Source organism: Triturus cristatus, chromosome 10, assembly GCF_964204655.1.
Source record: "Triturus cristatus chromosome 10, aTriCri1.1, whole genome shotgun sequence".
NCBI lineage: Eukaryota > Metazoa > Chordata > Amphibia > Caudata > Salamandridae > Triturus > Triturus cristatus.
Window position 1 is genome coordinate 19,701,310 of NC_140593.1, and position 15,146 is coordinate 19,716,455.

Consider the following 15,146-nt stretch of genomic DNA (forward strand, 5'->3'; position numbering starts at 1 on the left):
ATTGAATGGTTTTGATCATAGTCAATCTCTCCACATCTTGAGGACAGACTTGTCCTTCTCACTATAAGAACTGCACTTGTTCAGCAAACACACACGCTACAGGACAAGCCAGATTCTTTATTGCTAGTCTGCTGAGCTCTGGCCATTGGCTCATACTTCCATACCAATAAATCAATGGATTTTGATCCACATAGACCTCCTTTAGATCATACAGATACTCCTGGCTATTGGTGCTACCACTTGCTCAACCTCTTTTGCCAACGCCTCTGCACTGGACTTAAGCCCTGCTGATTGAAACAATTACAATTCAGAGGGTTGGTCTGTTCCTTCTGTGTCTGTTGTTGCTGGTGTCCTGGTTGATGGTGTTGTTGGCTACTGTGAGACAAGACTGCCCTCCATGGAAGTTGAAGGCGTTATCCCAGAACTTTGGGGTGGGCTCTAAGTTCCAGCCATTCTTCTTCCAGGTCTTCACTTGCTCTACAATCAACCACTTGGATTTTGAAACATCCCCTTCAGAAAAAGGAATGAAAGTGGGCAGAATTGGTTTGTACCATGGCTCAAGTTGTGTGCCACAGATGTACTCTTTGAATGCAGTGATGTTATGTTGCAGCCTTGTTTTAGAAACCAAGCAAATGATTAAGCTCTCAACCATGGTATTTGCTTCTGTGTTTTCATTCACACCTGCGGGTGAAAACCTTTCAGATACCTTCTTGACCTGGACCTATAGCAGAGGCAACAATGGGATAGCTTGGCCCAATGTACTGTTCTCCTTGTTAACATCCCGTGTGAAAACCTCAAAAGGGAGTAGCATTTGTGCCAAGCATTTGACTTGGCCCCATTTGTCCTCATCCATAGTCATAGCTCTCTGCAGGTGGTCAGATGTTGCAAACTATGTCTGCTTTTGAGAAAGTCTTGCACCATCATGTTGATGCAATGGGCCAACCACAGGACACTGAAATAGCTTCCGTCTGACATGGCCTTGACTATGTTACTGCCTTTGTTCGTGGCAACAAATCCAATTCTGAGACCTCTGGTTCACAGTCATTCATACACCCAGCTATTAAATTCCTCCAAGATGTTTACAGCTCTATTTGATTTCTCCATGATAAACAAGGCCGCTGTTGCAAGGCTCTGAATGCTCTCAAAACTCTCTTCAGGGCATAGACCTGCAGATATATTTTGCTTTAAACCTGCAAAAGAGATCCAGTGTGCAGTGATGCACATATAAGTAACCCCGGGCAGAGTTCGCATAGCAGTGCTACGCGAACCTAAGCAAAGAGGTAAAAAAACTGCAACACTACGCAGAGTTCTGCAGGCATGCAGAGTTGCTTGTTCCATAAGCTCATGCATGCTTGTGCATGCCCGGGAGACATTTCTGGCATTCGGCAACCCAGATTGCGTGCTCAGGGTGAAATATTGCACAATCTTTACAATGTCTTTGCCAATGGGTGCGGCCACCTTATTCTTCTACTCTTTGCATTGTTCTGGGGCCTGTTTTTTATCCCTCTCCAATATTTGCAATGCTTTGTTTCTCACGCTGTTGTTCTGATCGTTTTTAAAAATTATTTATCCCTCTCTCTCCCTCAGTGTATATTTTGTGTTTTTGTAATGTTTTTCTATTGCTTGCTTTTTATTTTTTTTAACTTTCCTACTTTTTCTCCTGACTTTATTTTTTACTTCTACATTTTCTTTTCCACCCCCCCACCTCTCCAGAACCATTGCTAAGGCTAAGGGCCAAGGCTAGTGCGGACAAGAGCTGTCTTCCTTGCCGAAGACGACGCCTGGAAGGGATGCAGCCCCGGGCTCTATTCTCAGAGGTGTAGGTGGCAGCCCATTTTTATACAGCGCCACCTCCCCTTAACCTTGGCAGCAGGCAGCAAGAAGTGTCATGGCCGATGGGCGGGGGTGCACCGAGCAGTGTTTCGCTGCTCTGAGTCCGGCGCACCCATAACCAGCTGACTCACCGTTGGTCCAACATCTTGGATCGGGAGCAGGACCCGATGGACCTGCTTGATGTTGATGTCATGGCTTGGTGAGTAGCTAATTATAGTAGTATTCTGTGTTCTGTTCTGTGTTACTGCGATTATGTGATTCTTCTTGACACTAGACAGGTGATTGATGCTACTAATCTTACTTGTTTGTAACTATGCGCTGATTATGTACAGAATGTAACACTGGATTAATAAATAATAACTAGACGGTCCGCGATACTACTACTAGTCGATCAGATTAGATAGGTCAATTCTATTGCAATTGTTGTTTCCTGTCAAAAAATGATTTTGGAGCGTTTTTTAAAATATTTTATTTGTTTCACACCAATCAATTTTTGTCTCTTTATTATATCTTACATGATCAGCATCCCGAGACAAGGAGACGACGAGGTCGTCTGAGGCGTGACTTGGAGCTGGAGATGCCTCCCAGGGCCAGGATCGCTCCTCTACCGAGGATTCTGCTGTAGGCCCCAGGTATTCCTCCTGTTGTTAATATTAATAATTATATTTCTCTAACTTTCTATGCACCTTATTTTTTCCAAAATAGTATTTCTGTTTCCTAATTTTTTTAACCAAATCTTCTTTGCTCTATCTGTTTCTAAATTCGTGTAATCCCAGCGTTACCAACCTACTTAGTTATATTTCTTTCTAGTGTCTTTTTTTTACATCAATCTAACTGCCCCAACTCTGTACTACTATTATTCTGTCTGTAGCTTACCCAGTTGGCCTCTCTTTATTTTTAAAAAGTTTCAAAACTCAGATTCACCAATAGCTGTAGACACTGAGTGCAGGCCTTTGGGTTGTCCTCCTCTCAATCTTGAGAGGCTTTTCAACAATTGCCACCAACAAAATGCCCAACCAGATATTTTATTATTATTGATAGGATAGGACATACTACTGTGTACTCTACTCTAGTATCCAATTTTAACTAGTGATGTATGTGGTATATGTATGTATTGTATTTTCTCAATCTTGCTAGGGAAAATAAATAAATAGGGGGAGGTATATATGGCATTTAAAAAATGTGTAAAGTTTATTCTAGGTGTACCAACCACCAGTGCCGGGGCCAGCGGCGGGGCAGGCAACACCAGAGAGGAGGGAGCAGATGCGGCATCTACTGCAGGGGTGGGTAAGCCAGCAGCACTGGTGGGCGGTGGTAAGTTGTACTTATATTCCTTACTTATTGGCACTAGTTACACAGTAGTGCAAGGGTGTACACACTGTACTGTTGAGAGAGACTAAGTTGTGAACAACGGTTGATGAAGACACCCTTTACTTAGCATTAAACTAGCATTAGCTGCGGGAGTTGAGTAACTAATGGCCTTTTCTATCTGACTCCAACTCAGCTGAGAAAGTTTCATAAAGAATACTAAAAGTCATACGACCTTGATGGATGGGTTGAACGAAAATGGAAAGAAGGATGGAAGAAGGAAAGAAGGGTGACATGTAATATATGAATGGTAGAGAAGGATGCGTGGGATGCATAGGTGGCTAATAGGAATCAAATATATGGATGGTTAAAGGATGGGCGGAAGGTGAAAGAAAGGATGCCTGCCTGGGTGGGTGGGTGAAACTGTACGGGTGATAGGAAGAATCCTATGGGGGGATTTATGGGTCAAATTCAAAAGCAAGTTAGGACGCATGGATGGTGGTTAAAAAAGAATTACAAATGTATGTTGTTGGGGAAAGGTTTGTTGAGAGATTATTTCAGAAGAATGATATCCATGTTTACTTTAAATGAATGAATGCCTGGATGGTACAATCATCATAACATTGGTGGAGACTGTCACTGGATGAAGATAATGTAAAATAAATATAAACAGTGGCATAGTAGCAAAGCCAAGGAGAATAGAATAAGAAATTTGAAATAAAAAATATAATTCTAGAAGAGCAATGCAATGATAAATGGAAAAAAAACGCTGGTACGAGAAACAAGGACTGTTTTTTTTCAAGGTTTTGATTCAAAGTTGTATTTCAGATTGCTCCCTTCGCTCACAGTAGTTTGCAAGCACAGCATACATATAGTGTATGAATGTACCCATACCCACCCATTACCAAGCGCCTCCCTCCAACTCTGAGGCCCACTCCCTAGTCCCTACCTATATCATTTTTTACTCTGTCAGCCTGCCATGGATGGCCTGTCGGCTGCATGGTTACACGCCGTCCAATATAAAATCAATGATCATTTGTATCAGATATCATCTGCTTTGTTGTAGTAGTCAGGGTGAAAGTGAAATTGAGCAGTTGCCACTGATGTAACAGAGTATGGCCATAATAGAAAAATAAGATAATTGTGTAGATGTAGACTACAGCTGCCCCAACTGCAGACAGTCACAAGTAAAAATAACGTAAGTCTGCGACACAACAATGTCTGTCTAGGGCGCACGCTGACTGAGCTAGCATGCCTAAACGTTAATTTAGCTAAACAAGAGAGAGAGAAGAGAAAAGACTTGCCTACTCCATAGCGCCTAGTAGTAGTAATGCTTGAAACTCCCACAAATGGCAGAGGCAAAGGAAGTGGAAGTATACCATGAATGTTATGTACTGTGCTTGCTATTGCTACTGTGCTACTATGTGTATAACACATTTTGCGTTACTGTTTTGCCAAGAGTAGTGGTCACAATTTTCTTTTTTCTTTCTTGATATAGGTACTCCTTCCCAACCAACCAGGAAGAAGTTAGCAGCCATGGTGCGGCACCGGAAGCTGGAGGCCATCTGTACAGAATATTGGCAGCTGGTGGCTCTGGCAGAGGAGGAGGCTACCTGCTGCCGCCTCCTCCAATGCCTCGGGGCCCAGCCAGGCCGCCCCCCAGTGGAACAGCACTACGTTCTGGAAGCCGCCCACCGTACTTCATCTTCATTGAACACTGCTGCCCCCCCAGTGGATGCAATTATAGAGTATGTTCCTCTGGATGACGTACCTAGAGGAGTGGGTAAAGGAGGTCCTGGAGATGAACAGGCGACTTCGAGCCCTACGCTAGACCTCGTTGCCTGTTCCCTTTTTGAATTATTTTTGGGTGGGTGGTAATGTGGCATGGGGGAAAAGGTGTGATTTATATATTTAGGGACAATGGACTTTTGGAGTGGACAATCTTTGGACATTGGTTTGGGTTAGGGAGAGGGGTCGGTCAGGTTTTTTCGGTTTTTCCATTAGTTTATTTTGTTACAGAAATACGTTATTTATACTACATACAATGTAAATGTTTTGTGGGGGATACTCTTACTTCGCACAGTTTCCTTTGCTGCTGCAGGGCTGCAGCCAGTTTTGTTTTATTGAAATATTAATCTGCTGATAGCGTAACACACCTACAGATAGATGTGGTACCCTCACTTGTGACTTGCCCTACCAGTACTGTCAGTCTCTGTTCGTGTCTATGCAGTCTGTAACTGGACTTGGAAGGGTGTGGGTGTGTGAATGAATGAATTAATTTCCATATTATTAAGTATGCTTCCTCAAACGTCTTCTCTTACCTGTGATTGGTGATTATTCATACTTACATAGGAAAAGCGATGGCTGCATGGTGTTGATGGTTTGGTTTCCCAGGATGCCATGGTGGTGGTGGTAGTAGTAGTACACTCTGACAGTAACATTTGCAAAAAAAGAAAATCAGACAGTCAGTTGCCTGAGGGAGACTCAGGAGCAAGTAGTAAAAGTACAGTACACATGAAGACTGTCAAAAAAGAAACCCTAATGATGATATGCAATGCTAGAGAAAAATAAAAGATAATGGTGGCGAGGATAGCCTAGTGCATGTTACAAACTGAAGTTGACTCGACCTATGAAGTGGACAAGTGTAACCTTTAGTGTTTGAAGGATGATGAATCAATGCTGGAAATTAATTATGATGGATTATGTTCCTCTGGGAAAAAAAAAATTGTGATCACTGAGAATGGGTGGGCAAGCAGAAGAAGATCCTCACCCTGTCTTGCGTTAATGTTGCCTTCACCACATCCGCCCCAGCAAGTGTGTGATCAATAATTGGTGTATATTGAATTTAGTCACACCTCAATATAAATCACACGGCCCAGGGAAAGAGGGTTAGGGTTTGATGAATGGTTGGGAAGGGGTATTTGAGGGAAAGGTTTGACAAAGGCAAACACAACACATGGACAACACACAATCTTGCCAGATGACCATCATAAATTTGTTACGGGAGAAAAAGGAAATGCATGCATGATGATGACTAGATGATGAGTGGTACTCGACTAGTAGTAGTACAGGGCAGCAGTATACATTATTAATTATTATTATGCAATTGCCTTTCCTGTCTGCCCCCAGGGAGACCCAAGTTATATACATTTATATTCTGTTGTACCGGGCTTCATTTTAAAGCTATGAAAGAAAATAAAAAAATATCTGTAGGAGTCAAATATAAGGAAGCATAATAACAGCAACACACACAGTCTTAATGATGGAAGAGGAAAAAATAAATCAACAGAAAAGAATATGATATTATAAATATGTTATGGTCAAATTGGGACTTGCATCTCAGCAGTCAGCATTCCTCTTGGCCCTTCCTTCCATGGACGCTCCCTCCGTCAATCTTGGGTGCCTGCCAGGCAGATGCAGATTGGTAAGGAAGTCTGAGTTGTTTTTCCCAGGATAGCAGAGTGTAAAGGCCGGCCTGTAAATGTAGATGGAAAAACAAAAGGGTTATTGAAAAATCAAGGAGAAAATTAACGTTAAACTGCATACATTAAGGAAGAGTGCACAAAAAAACTTTCAGAGGCGACATGGCTAAATCATGTCTACTCTGTTTCCAGCATCTACAACAACAACAGGAGCAGGCCCTCGGCGCCCACCCAACCTCCACTTAGCTTAAATTTTGAGCCAGACAGCACGGAGCACACACAAATAAACAGCAACATAGCATTTTCCAAATTCAGTAACTAAATCAATGCCCTCCTGTCAGTCATACCACTACACCCGCCTCCACCACTACACAGACATGTAGGTCTGGTTTTGTTGTTGTTGACTTGAGTACCTTTTAGGCCATTTTATGAATCCCCAGATATTCCATCAATCATCTCTGCTCCTACTGACTGATTGCGAGTATGGTATGGTCATCATGGTGTCCTACTCTGTAGTGTACTGAGTTAGTCCAGAATAGAAAATGCAATGGATCAGCCTGAAGTAGTACAATTTTGTTATTATAAAACAAGAAGGTGAACATTGACTTGAGTCATTTTTATGTAAGTAGATGAATACTAGTGGACATCATACACAACAACAACACAAACACCAAGCACTCAGAGTCAGCGTCTAATGCATGCCATCATTTACCTATTCTTACGGGGCAGTCCCTCTAGGCTCAGAAAGGAGGATATCTATAGTGTAGGTTCTTTGTAGGAACTCGATGAGGCAGGCACACATTTCACATTTCTTGTACTATTCTCCATCCAATATCTGGCTTGAGGGAAATGGAATTAGGGTGAGTCAGGACTGGAGCAGGACTCGGAAGAATGGACTTACCTCTTCACTGACTGCACACAGTTGTAACTCTGAATCAGAAATAAAAAAAGTAAGATGTGGGGATGGATTTGTGAACCAGAAAGACAGTAACACACACAAGTAATAAAGTAAATAATGTTACTTAGCTATATTTTTCTTTTGTTTTTTCGGGGGGGGGGGGGCGTCGAAGAAAGAAAGAAAGTAACTGGAAATTGTAAGAGCCTAGTTATCAAGAAAGTAGAGTTTGTCCTCAAACTCTGGTGGTTCACCCAAAAGTAGGTAATCTAACACACTACTTCTATGATGTAAGTCGCAGTCATCATCTTCCTGTCTTGCTACTTCAGCCAATCAATCAATCAGGGGCTTATAAAGCACGCTACTCACCCGTGAGGGTCCCAAGGCACCGGGGGGAGGGGGTGGCAGCTCCAATTCATTAGAAGAGCCAGGTCTTGAGGTTCTTCCTGAAGGTGTGAGGAGTCGGGGAGCATCTGATGTTTGCTGGGAGACCATTCCAGGTCTTGGCTGAGATGTAGGAGAAGGGTCGTCCGCCAGCTCTGTTTCTGCGGATGCGGTGGGTCTCTGCCAGGGCGAGGTCGGCTGAGCGGAGTTTCCTTTTGGGTACATGGAAGGAGACTCTCACGTTGAGGTATTTGGGTCTGATGTTGTGGAGGGCTTTGTAAGCATGGGTGAGAAGTTTGAAGGTCACTCTCTTCTCGACGGGGAACCAGTGGAGGTCTCGTAGGTGTTGGGTCATGTGTCCTTCTTGTTGTGTCCCTAGGACAAGTGTTGCTGTGGCGTTCTGGATTGTTTGAAGCTTGTGCAGCAGGGTTCTGTTGATTGCAGCATTGCCGTAGTCCAGTCTGCTGGTTAAGAGTGTGTGGGTGTCATTTTTTCTGCATTCAGGAGGTATCCATTTGAAAGTCTTACGGAGGATGCGAAGGCAGTTGAAGCTGGTGGTGGCGACGGAGTTGATCTGGTGGGTCATGGTGAGGGGGGAGTCCAGGATGATGTCGAGGTTCTTTCCATGGTCTGTAAGGGTGGGTGGGCTTCCGAGGGCAGGGGGCCACCATGTGTTGTCCTAGGCCGAGTTGGAGGGTCCTAGGATGAGGACTTCGGTCTTCTGCGAGTTGAGCTTGAAGCATACAGCGCACAATGTCCTTCATTTCCTTCTTGAAAGCTGATTCTGGTGTCCTCAGGGTTCTTCGTGAGAAAAAGGATGAGTTGGGTGTCCTTGGCATATGAGACTATGCTGAGCCTGTGGTGTCTGGCAATGGCGGCGAGTGGGGCCATGTAGATGGTAAAGAGTGTGGGGATGAGCGACGATCCTTGGGGTACTCCGCAGTTGATCTCTGTTGGTTTGTTAAGGAAGGGAGGGAGTCAGATCCTCTGGGTTCTGCCGGAGAGGAAGGATCCAATTCAGTTGATGGCGGTACCTCGTATTCCCGCATCGTGGAGACTGTGAGCGTGTGTCAGATCTGTGCTCTTCTCTACACACAGGAGCAAAACGTCACAAGTTCCCAATGCCTCCCTCGGTCTTCCCAGCGACTCACCTAGAATACGTGCCGCCAAAGAATCCCAAAGGGGGAAAGGGGATGGGACAGAGAAGAGACAATCACTCAGCTACTCTTCTTTCTTCAGCCTGGACTTTTATCTGTCTTCAACTTTTCTCCTTGGCTGGACTGGTTGTTGCACTGAAAACAAATATTCACATTAACATTTAAAATGTATCCTTGCTCTACAATTATTCTTAAGTATATGTGTCAGTGAGTGACCAATGCTTCTCTTCTGTTATTGTTTCATGTCTTGTGTATTGTCTTCCTTCTGGTGCTGTAAACTAAACGTTACATGAGTTAGCTTGCTACTTGCATTAATCTACTCTTTCTTCTATCCTCAACTGGATTCTCTAAGGTAAGTTGATCTTCCTTCACTGTCTGCTCTTGCTTGAATTGCGAGGTGAGGATAATCCACTTATAGCCTTAACGTGGTGTAGTGCTCTCCGTCAACCTTGCTAACGTGTGGAAATTTACACTGCTCCTAGTGCCTTTTAGGTGTACCCACACTATCTTGTCTTTTTCTTTTCTCTTATTTTTGTTGTACTAATATATACAGGTATTTACGATATTTACATAATGGGCGCGTCACAATTTGCTTAGTACTGACGCTGCCACACTGCCAACATTGTACTGTGCTGTATACTTCTTTTCGCTATTTATTTACAACTAAGGACTGTGCGAATGCCTGGAATGAGACCTATTCCAAAAATGCGTCAGCTCCTTCAAATTAGGCCTGGGCTAAAATTTCGTTCCGTTCGCGGAAATTGCGATAATTTGACATTTTCGCGTTTCGCGGAAAGTGAGAAAATTTCAAAATTTCCGCATTCCGCAGCTTGGCGATAATTTGTTTCTTGCTTGCGCTGTAAAATAATACATTCTTGCGCATGCGCGATCGCCTTACCTGAATCCCTGCGTTCGCCGACAAGTTTTCTTGATCCGGTCGCGTTCTCCATAAGATGTTGTATTGTTTGTAGCCATTTGCGCTGTCTCGCGACAGTTCGCACCCTCAGTGACGTCATGCGTCGCGCGATCACGTCTTTCTTCTCGCGATCATGCACCGCGAGACAACTGAAAACAAGATGGCCGTGCCCGCGAGCAACCACATGGGTAAGTTGGCGAGCCGCAACCATGCAGAAAATCTCGCGAACATGCGGGAAAAAAACTTCTGCATCTTCGCGATATGTCCGCGTGTTTGCAATAATTTTTAACATTTTCGCGATAATTTGCGAAAGTGGATTTCGCAAATTCCGCCCACCCCTACCTCAAATTCCTCAAACAAATTTTCACAGTCTTACTTGAGTGGCAAGCCTCCGCGACTCCTAAATATCTCGAACACCAGAAATTACGCGACGAAAATCTTCCCTGACTAGCTTCACGTCGCCCACTAGAATCTGTCTGCTCTCCTCAGAATTCTTCGGTGAAGTGCGCCGATCCTCAGGTCAGACACCTGGATCTAGCCGATTGGTATTAAACACTAGTACGCTAACCTGCTGTTCACACAGCCAACCCAGCGGCCATCTTGGATTGAATCGTTTTTTATTGCCTAGATCTTAAACGGTGGGCTTTGAGGGGATTCTTTCTCACTGGAAGCTTGTAATTTAAATATGTCCTAACAGTCCTGACAGTACCCCCCCTCAAAGAGCTTCCTCCCTGCTTGGGCTTTTTTGGAAATCTTCTATGAAATTCCCTAATTAATCTAGGGGCATTAACATTTGAAGACACTTCCCAAGACCTGCCCTCTAGTCCATAGCCCTTCCAATCCAGCACATAGTACAGACGTCCTTTTCGTACCTTAGAATCCACTATTTGCTGAACCTCAAACTCTTCTCCCTTCTCTGTTTGGATTGGTTTTGGGGGTTTCTGAATCCGTAAAGCATTTGATGCCTTTTTTAGCAAGGAGACATGAAACACTGGATGCACCCGTAAACCCTTAGGCAATCTCAACTGGTAATTTAATTACTTAATTTCTTCTCAATGAAATAAGGGCCCACAAATCTTGGCTGAAATTTTCTGACTCCCTTAAGCCCTAGATTCTTAGTGTTTAGCCAAACCCTGTCTCCCATCTGTAATTCTGGCTCTCTCCTTCTTTTCCTGTCTGCATAGAATTTATAATGTTCCTTAGCCTTTATTAAATTTTCCGTGGCTAAACTTTGCACTTGTGTCATGTGCCCAACTAAATCTGTAACTGCTGGTACATCTGCCTCCTGAAAACTTAGGGAATGACGAGGATGTCTACCTGTGTTGAGATAAAAAGGAGAGTAACCGGTAGATACATTTTTCGCATTGTTATGCGCAAATTCGGCTGCCCAAAGGAAATCTGGCCAATCACCCTCCTGCTCTAACAGACACAGTCTTAGGTATTGTTATAATTCCTGATTTGTTCTCTCTGTTTGGCCGTCTGTCTCTGGGTGATAACTAGTGGTGTACCTAGTGTCTACGTTCAATTTCCTAGTAAATGCCTTCCAGAAATGGGATAAGAATTGGGAACCTGTGTCAGTTATCAAAACCTTAGGGATACCATGGGCTCGAACTATGTTTTGACTAAATGCATGTGCCAAGGTTACTGCTGTGGGGACCCCCTTTAATGGTATAAAATGGGTCATTTTAGTAAATGCTTCTACACACACCAATATTGTGTCAAAACCTCTACTAGAGGGCAGATCTACTATTAAATCTAAGGTTATGGTGTGCCATGGGTAAGGTGGTGTTGGCATGGGTTGCAGTAACCCCTTGGGAGGTTGTCGCTCCGGCTTTCCCCTAGCGCAGGTCTCACATGTGGTTACATACTGTCGTACGTCCTTTATCATACTTGGCCACCAAAAACGTCGTCTCACTAAAACTTCAGTCTTTGTAATTCCCTTATGTCCTGCCAACAAGTCATCATGACTCTCCTTCAGGGCCTTTTGCTGCATTTCGTTTGTTGGCAGGTAAAGGGCTCCTTGATGATACGGTAACCCTTCTCGAATTTCTCTTGCGGCATCTTCTCTGACCCACCTTTCCATTTCCTCCAAAGACATCTGACCGCTATCTTCCAATGATTCTTGCAAAACTGCTCCACCTTTTCTGCTGGGATAATTGTCTGATCCTTGGTCTCTTCTAAAACTCCTTCAGTGCCCAATCTAGACAAGGCATCTGCCTTTCCATTTTGTGATCCCGGGCGATAAGTAATGATGAAATCATAATCAGCAAAATATAACGACCAACGTAATTGTCTTGGAGTTAAAGTTCTGGCTGACTTCAGAAATTTCAGATTTCTGTGATCTGTATAGACTGTCACCACATGCCTAGCTCCCATCAAGTAGTGCCTCCACTCCTTGAACGCATCTTTGATGGCTAATAACTCCTTCTCGGTGATGGTGTAGTTGACTTCCGCTGCGGATAGTTTCCTTGAACGATAGGCCACTGGATGCAGTTGTCCTGTAGTCTTATGTCTTTGGGATAACACTCCCCCCAATGCCAAATTGGAGGCATCTGTTTCCACAAAAAATTGCTCCGATGGATCGGGATGTAGTAATATTGGCGCTGTGGTGAAGTCCTTCTTCAGTTGCTTGAATGACTCTTCCTCTTCCTTTGACCACTCAAAACTGACTCCTTTCTTAAGTAGTTTGGTCATGGGAATCAGCTTCTGGGAGAAGTTTTGAATGAATCTCCTATAGAAATTAGCGAATCCAATAAAACTTTGAATTTCTTTTACTGATTTAGGAGATTCCCACTCAATCACTGCTTTGATCTTATTTTCATCCATGGTTACTCATCTTGGAGCTAGTACAAAACCCAGAAACTCCACAGAGGAAACACTAAATGCACATTTCTCCAATTTTACAAACAAACTGTTCTCGCGCAGTTTCTGCAGGACCTTCTTAACATGTTCCTCATGTTCTTCTTCAGAATTCAAGTAAATTAGTATGTCATCAATGTATACAATTACATTCCGATCTATGAATTCCTTCAATACATCGTTGATGAAATGTTGGAAGGTGGCTGGGGCATTGCACAAACAGTAGGGCATGACTTGATATTCAAAGAGCCCGTGCTTGGTTCTAAAGGCCGTCTTCCATTCGTCTCCTTCACAAATTCGAACTAGATGGTATGCCTCTCTCAGATCCAATCTGGTATAAATCTGCGCTCCCTTCACCTGATCCAATAAAACTAAAATTAAAGGCAAGGGGTATCGATTTTTTACTGTAATCCGATTTATTGCCCTGTAGTCGATGCAGGTTCTCAATTCTCCACTCTTCTTCGGAATACAAAAGAGTGGAGAAGAGACAGGGGATTGGGACGGTCTTATGAATCCGTTCTTTAGATACCTTCGGATGTACTCCTTCAGATGTTCGTCTTCTTGTTCAGTTAAGGCATAAATTCTGCTACAGGGGAGATTGGATCCTGGTTCCAGTTCGATTTTACAGTCAAAGTCTCTATGTGGAGGAAGTCTCTCTGCTTCCACCTCACTAAACACATACTGAAACTCGGTGTACTCTGCTGGCAGTTCAATTGTAGTAAACACACAGATAGTAGAACTCCTTTCACTTAAATGAAATGCCGAAGTTTTCTCTGAAGGTTTCATACATTCCTTAAAAATGTTTCCTTACAATAGTCCGAATTCAGAGTCAGTGCTCTAGCTCCCCAATCTATAGTTGGATTATACTCCGTGAGCCATGGTAGTCCCAATATTAATTGGAACTGAGGGGCGTCTATCAAATTAAATTGCAAGATTTCACGATGACCTTCCCTCGATTCCAATTCCACTGGTTCTGTATGGCTCACTATGGGTCCTGAAGAAAGGTTGGTTCCATCTACAGCTCGGACTGCTTCTTTTCTTTCCTTCTTGATAGCTCTTAAATCAATTTTCTCTGCAAACTTTAAATCGCAAAAGTTCCCCGTCGCTCCAGAATCAATCATGACAGTTACCTGTCTTAAAGTCTTTTCTCTGTATCGTTGAGTCATCATCACAATCAAATGCGGAGCTGCAGATTGCAAGGTATTTGCCAACGCATGAGCTTCCGGAGCTGTTTTAGATTCCGCAACCACCAGTCCAACTCCACTTACTGGTGGTGCAAGGCGTTTTCTGTCGGTGCCTGTTTGGGTTTCTTGGGACAGTTCCAGACGAAGTGTCCTGTACCTCCACAATATAAGCAATGCTTGTTTGCCCTTCGTCTTTCCTTCTCTTCCTTTGAAAGTGGCCCTCTGATTGTTCCAATCTGCATGGGTTCTCCCCCACGGTTTGAGTCATTTTCCTTTCTTCCTTCAGGTCTTACTCGATCAAATCTGGCTACGCTTGGACGAAAATCTTGCTTCCTCTCTCCTCTTCTTTCACTTTGGCAAAAATCGATTTCCAAAACCAGATCTATTAATGCTGAAATCTCCGTGGGTCTTTTGGGCACTTGCGCTAAGGCATCCTTTAATTCGTCTTTTAATCCTCGATAAAATACTGCAGCTCGTTTGTTCTCTGGACATTCAGTTTCTACCACCAGCTTATTAAACTGGGCCAAATATGCCACCAGATCACGACTGCCCTGCATGATTTCCAACAACTCATTATCTGTAGCTTGCGAAACTCTTCTCCTGTCGAAAATTCGAAGAAATTATTTTTTAAATTAATCCAAATCATATAAAATTGGAGCGTTGCTGGTCACCAAGGGCATGGACCAAGACGCAGCGTCCCCACTCAGGTATGACAGGATAAATGCCACTCGAGACTGCGCATCGGGGAAGAGTGCCGGGCGACACATGAAGTGTAAGGTACATTGTGTCAGAAACACTAGAGCCTTTTGGGGGTCTCCACCAAACCGCTCTGGAGGCGCTAAAGGAATTACAGGCGACAAGGAATGTATTACTTGTGTTGTGACATTAGACTGAGAGGCTGATGCGTCACTAGGATTCCCTTCTGAGTATGTCGAATATCTCAAACTACGGCCAGACACTATATTACTCACTTTTAATGTTAAATCTGTGGTTTCTTTTCTCAACTCTCTATTGTCCTCTCTGACGAAATCAATTCCCTTTGGATTCTTTCTAATATTTCTCCTAACTTTTTTAAGTCCAAACTAGGGGTGGGCGGAATTTGCGAAATTAACTTTCGCAAACTATCGCGAAAATGCTAAAAATCTCCGCAAACACGCCGGAAATATCACGAAGACACAGACGTTTTTT

At 43.5% G+C, this 15,146-nt stretch overlaps 1 protein-coding gene across 1 annotated transcript in view; it reads right to left on the reverse strand.

Moving 5' to 3' along the window:
• LOC146788734 (vomeronasal type-2 receptor 26-like) overlaps positions 1-15,146 on the reverse strand; it is a 217,684-nt gene that overhangs the window by 60,596 nt on the left and 141,942 nt on the right. Inside the window, exons 2-3 of the mRNA XM_085629930.1 lie at positions 9,898-9,940; positions 4,116-4,136 (exon numbers count right to left, since the gene is read on the reverse strand). Coding sequence (XP_085486056.1) covers positions 4,116-4,136; positions 9,898-9,940 — 64 coding nt within the window. The remainder of the gene's footprint in view (positions 1-4,115; positions 4,137-9,897; positions 9,941-15,146) is intronic.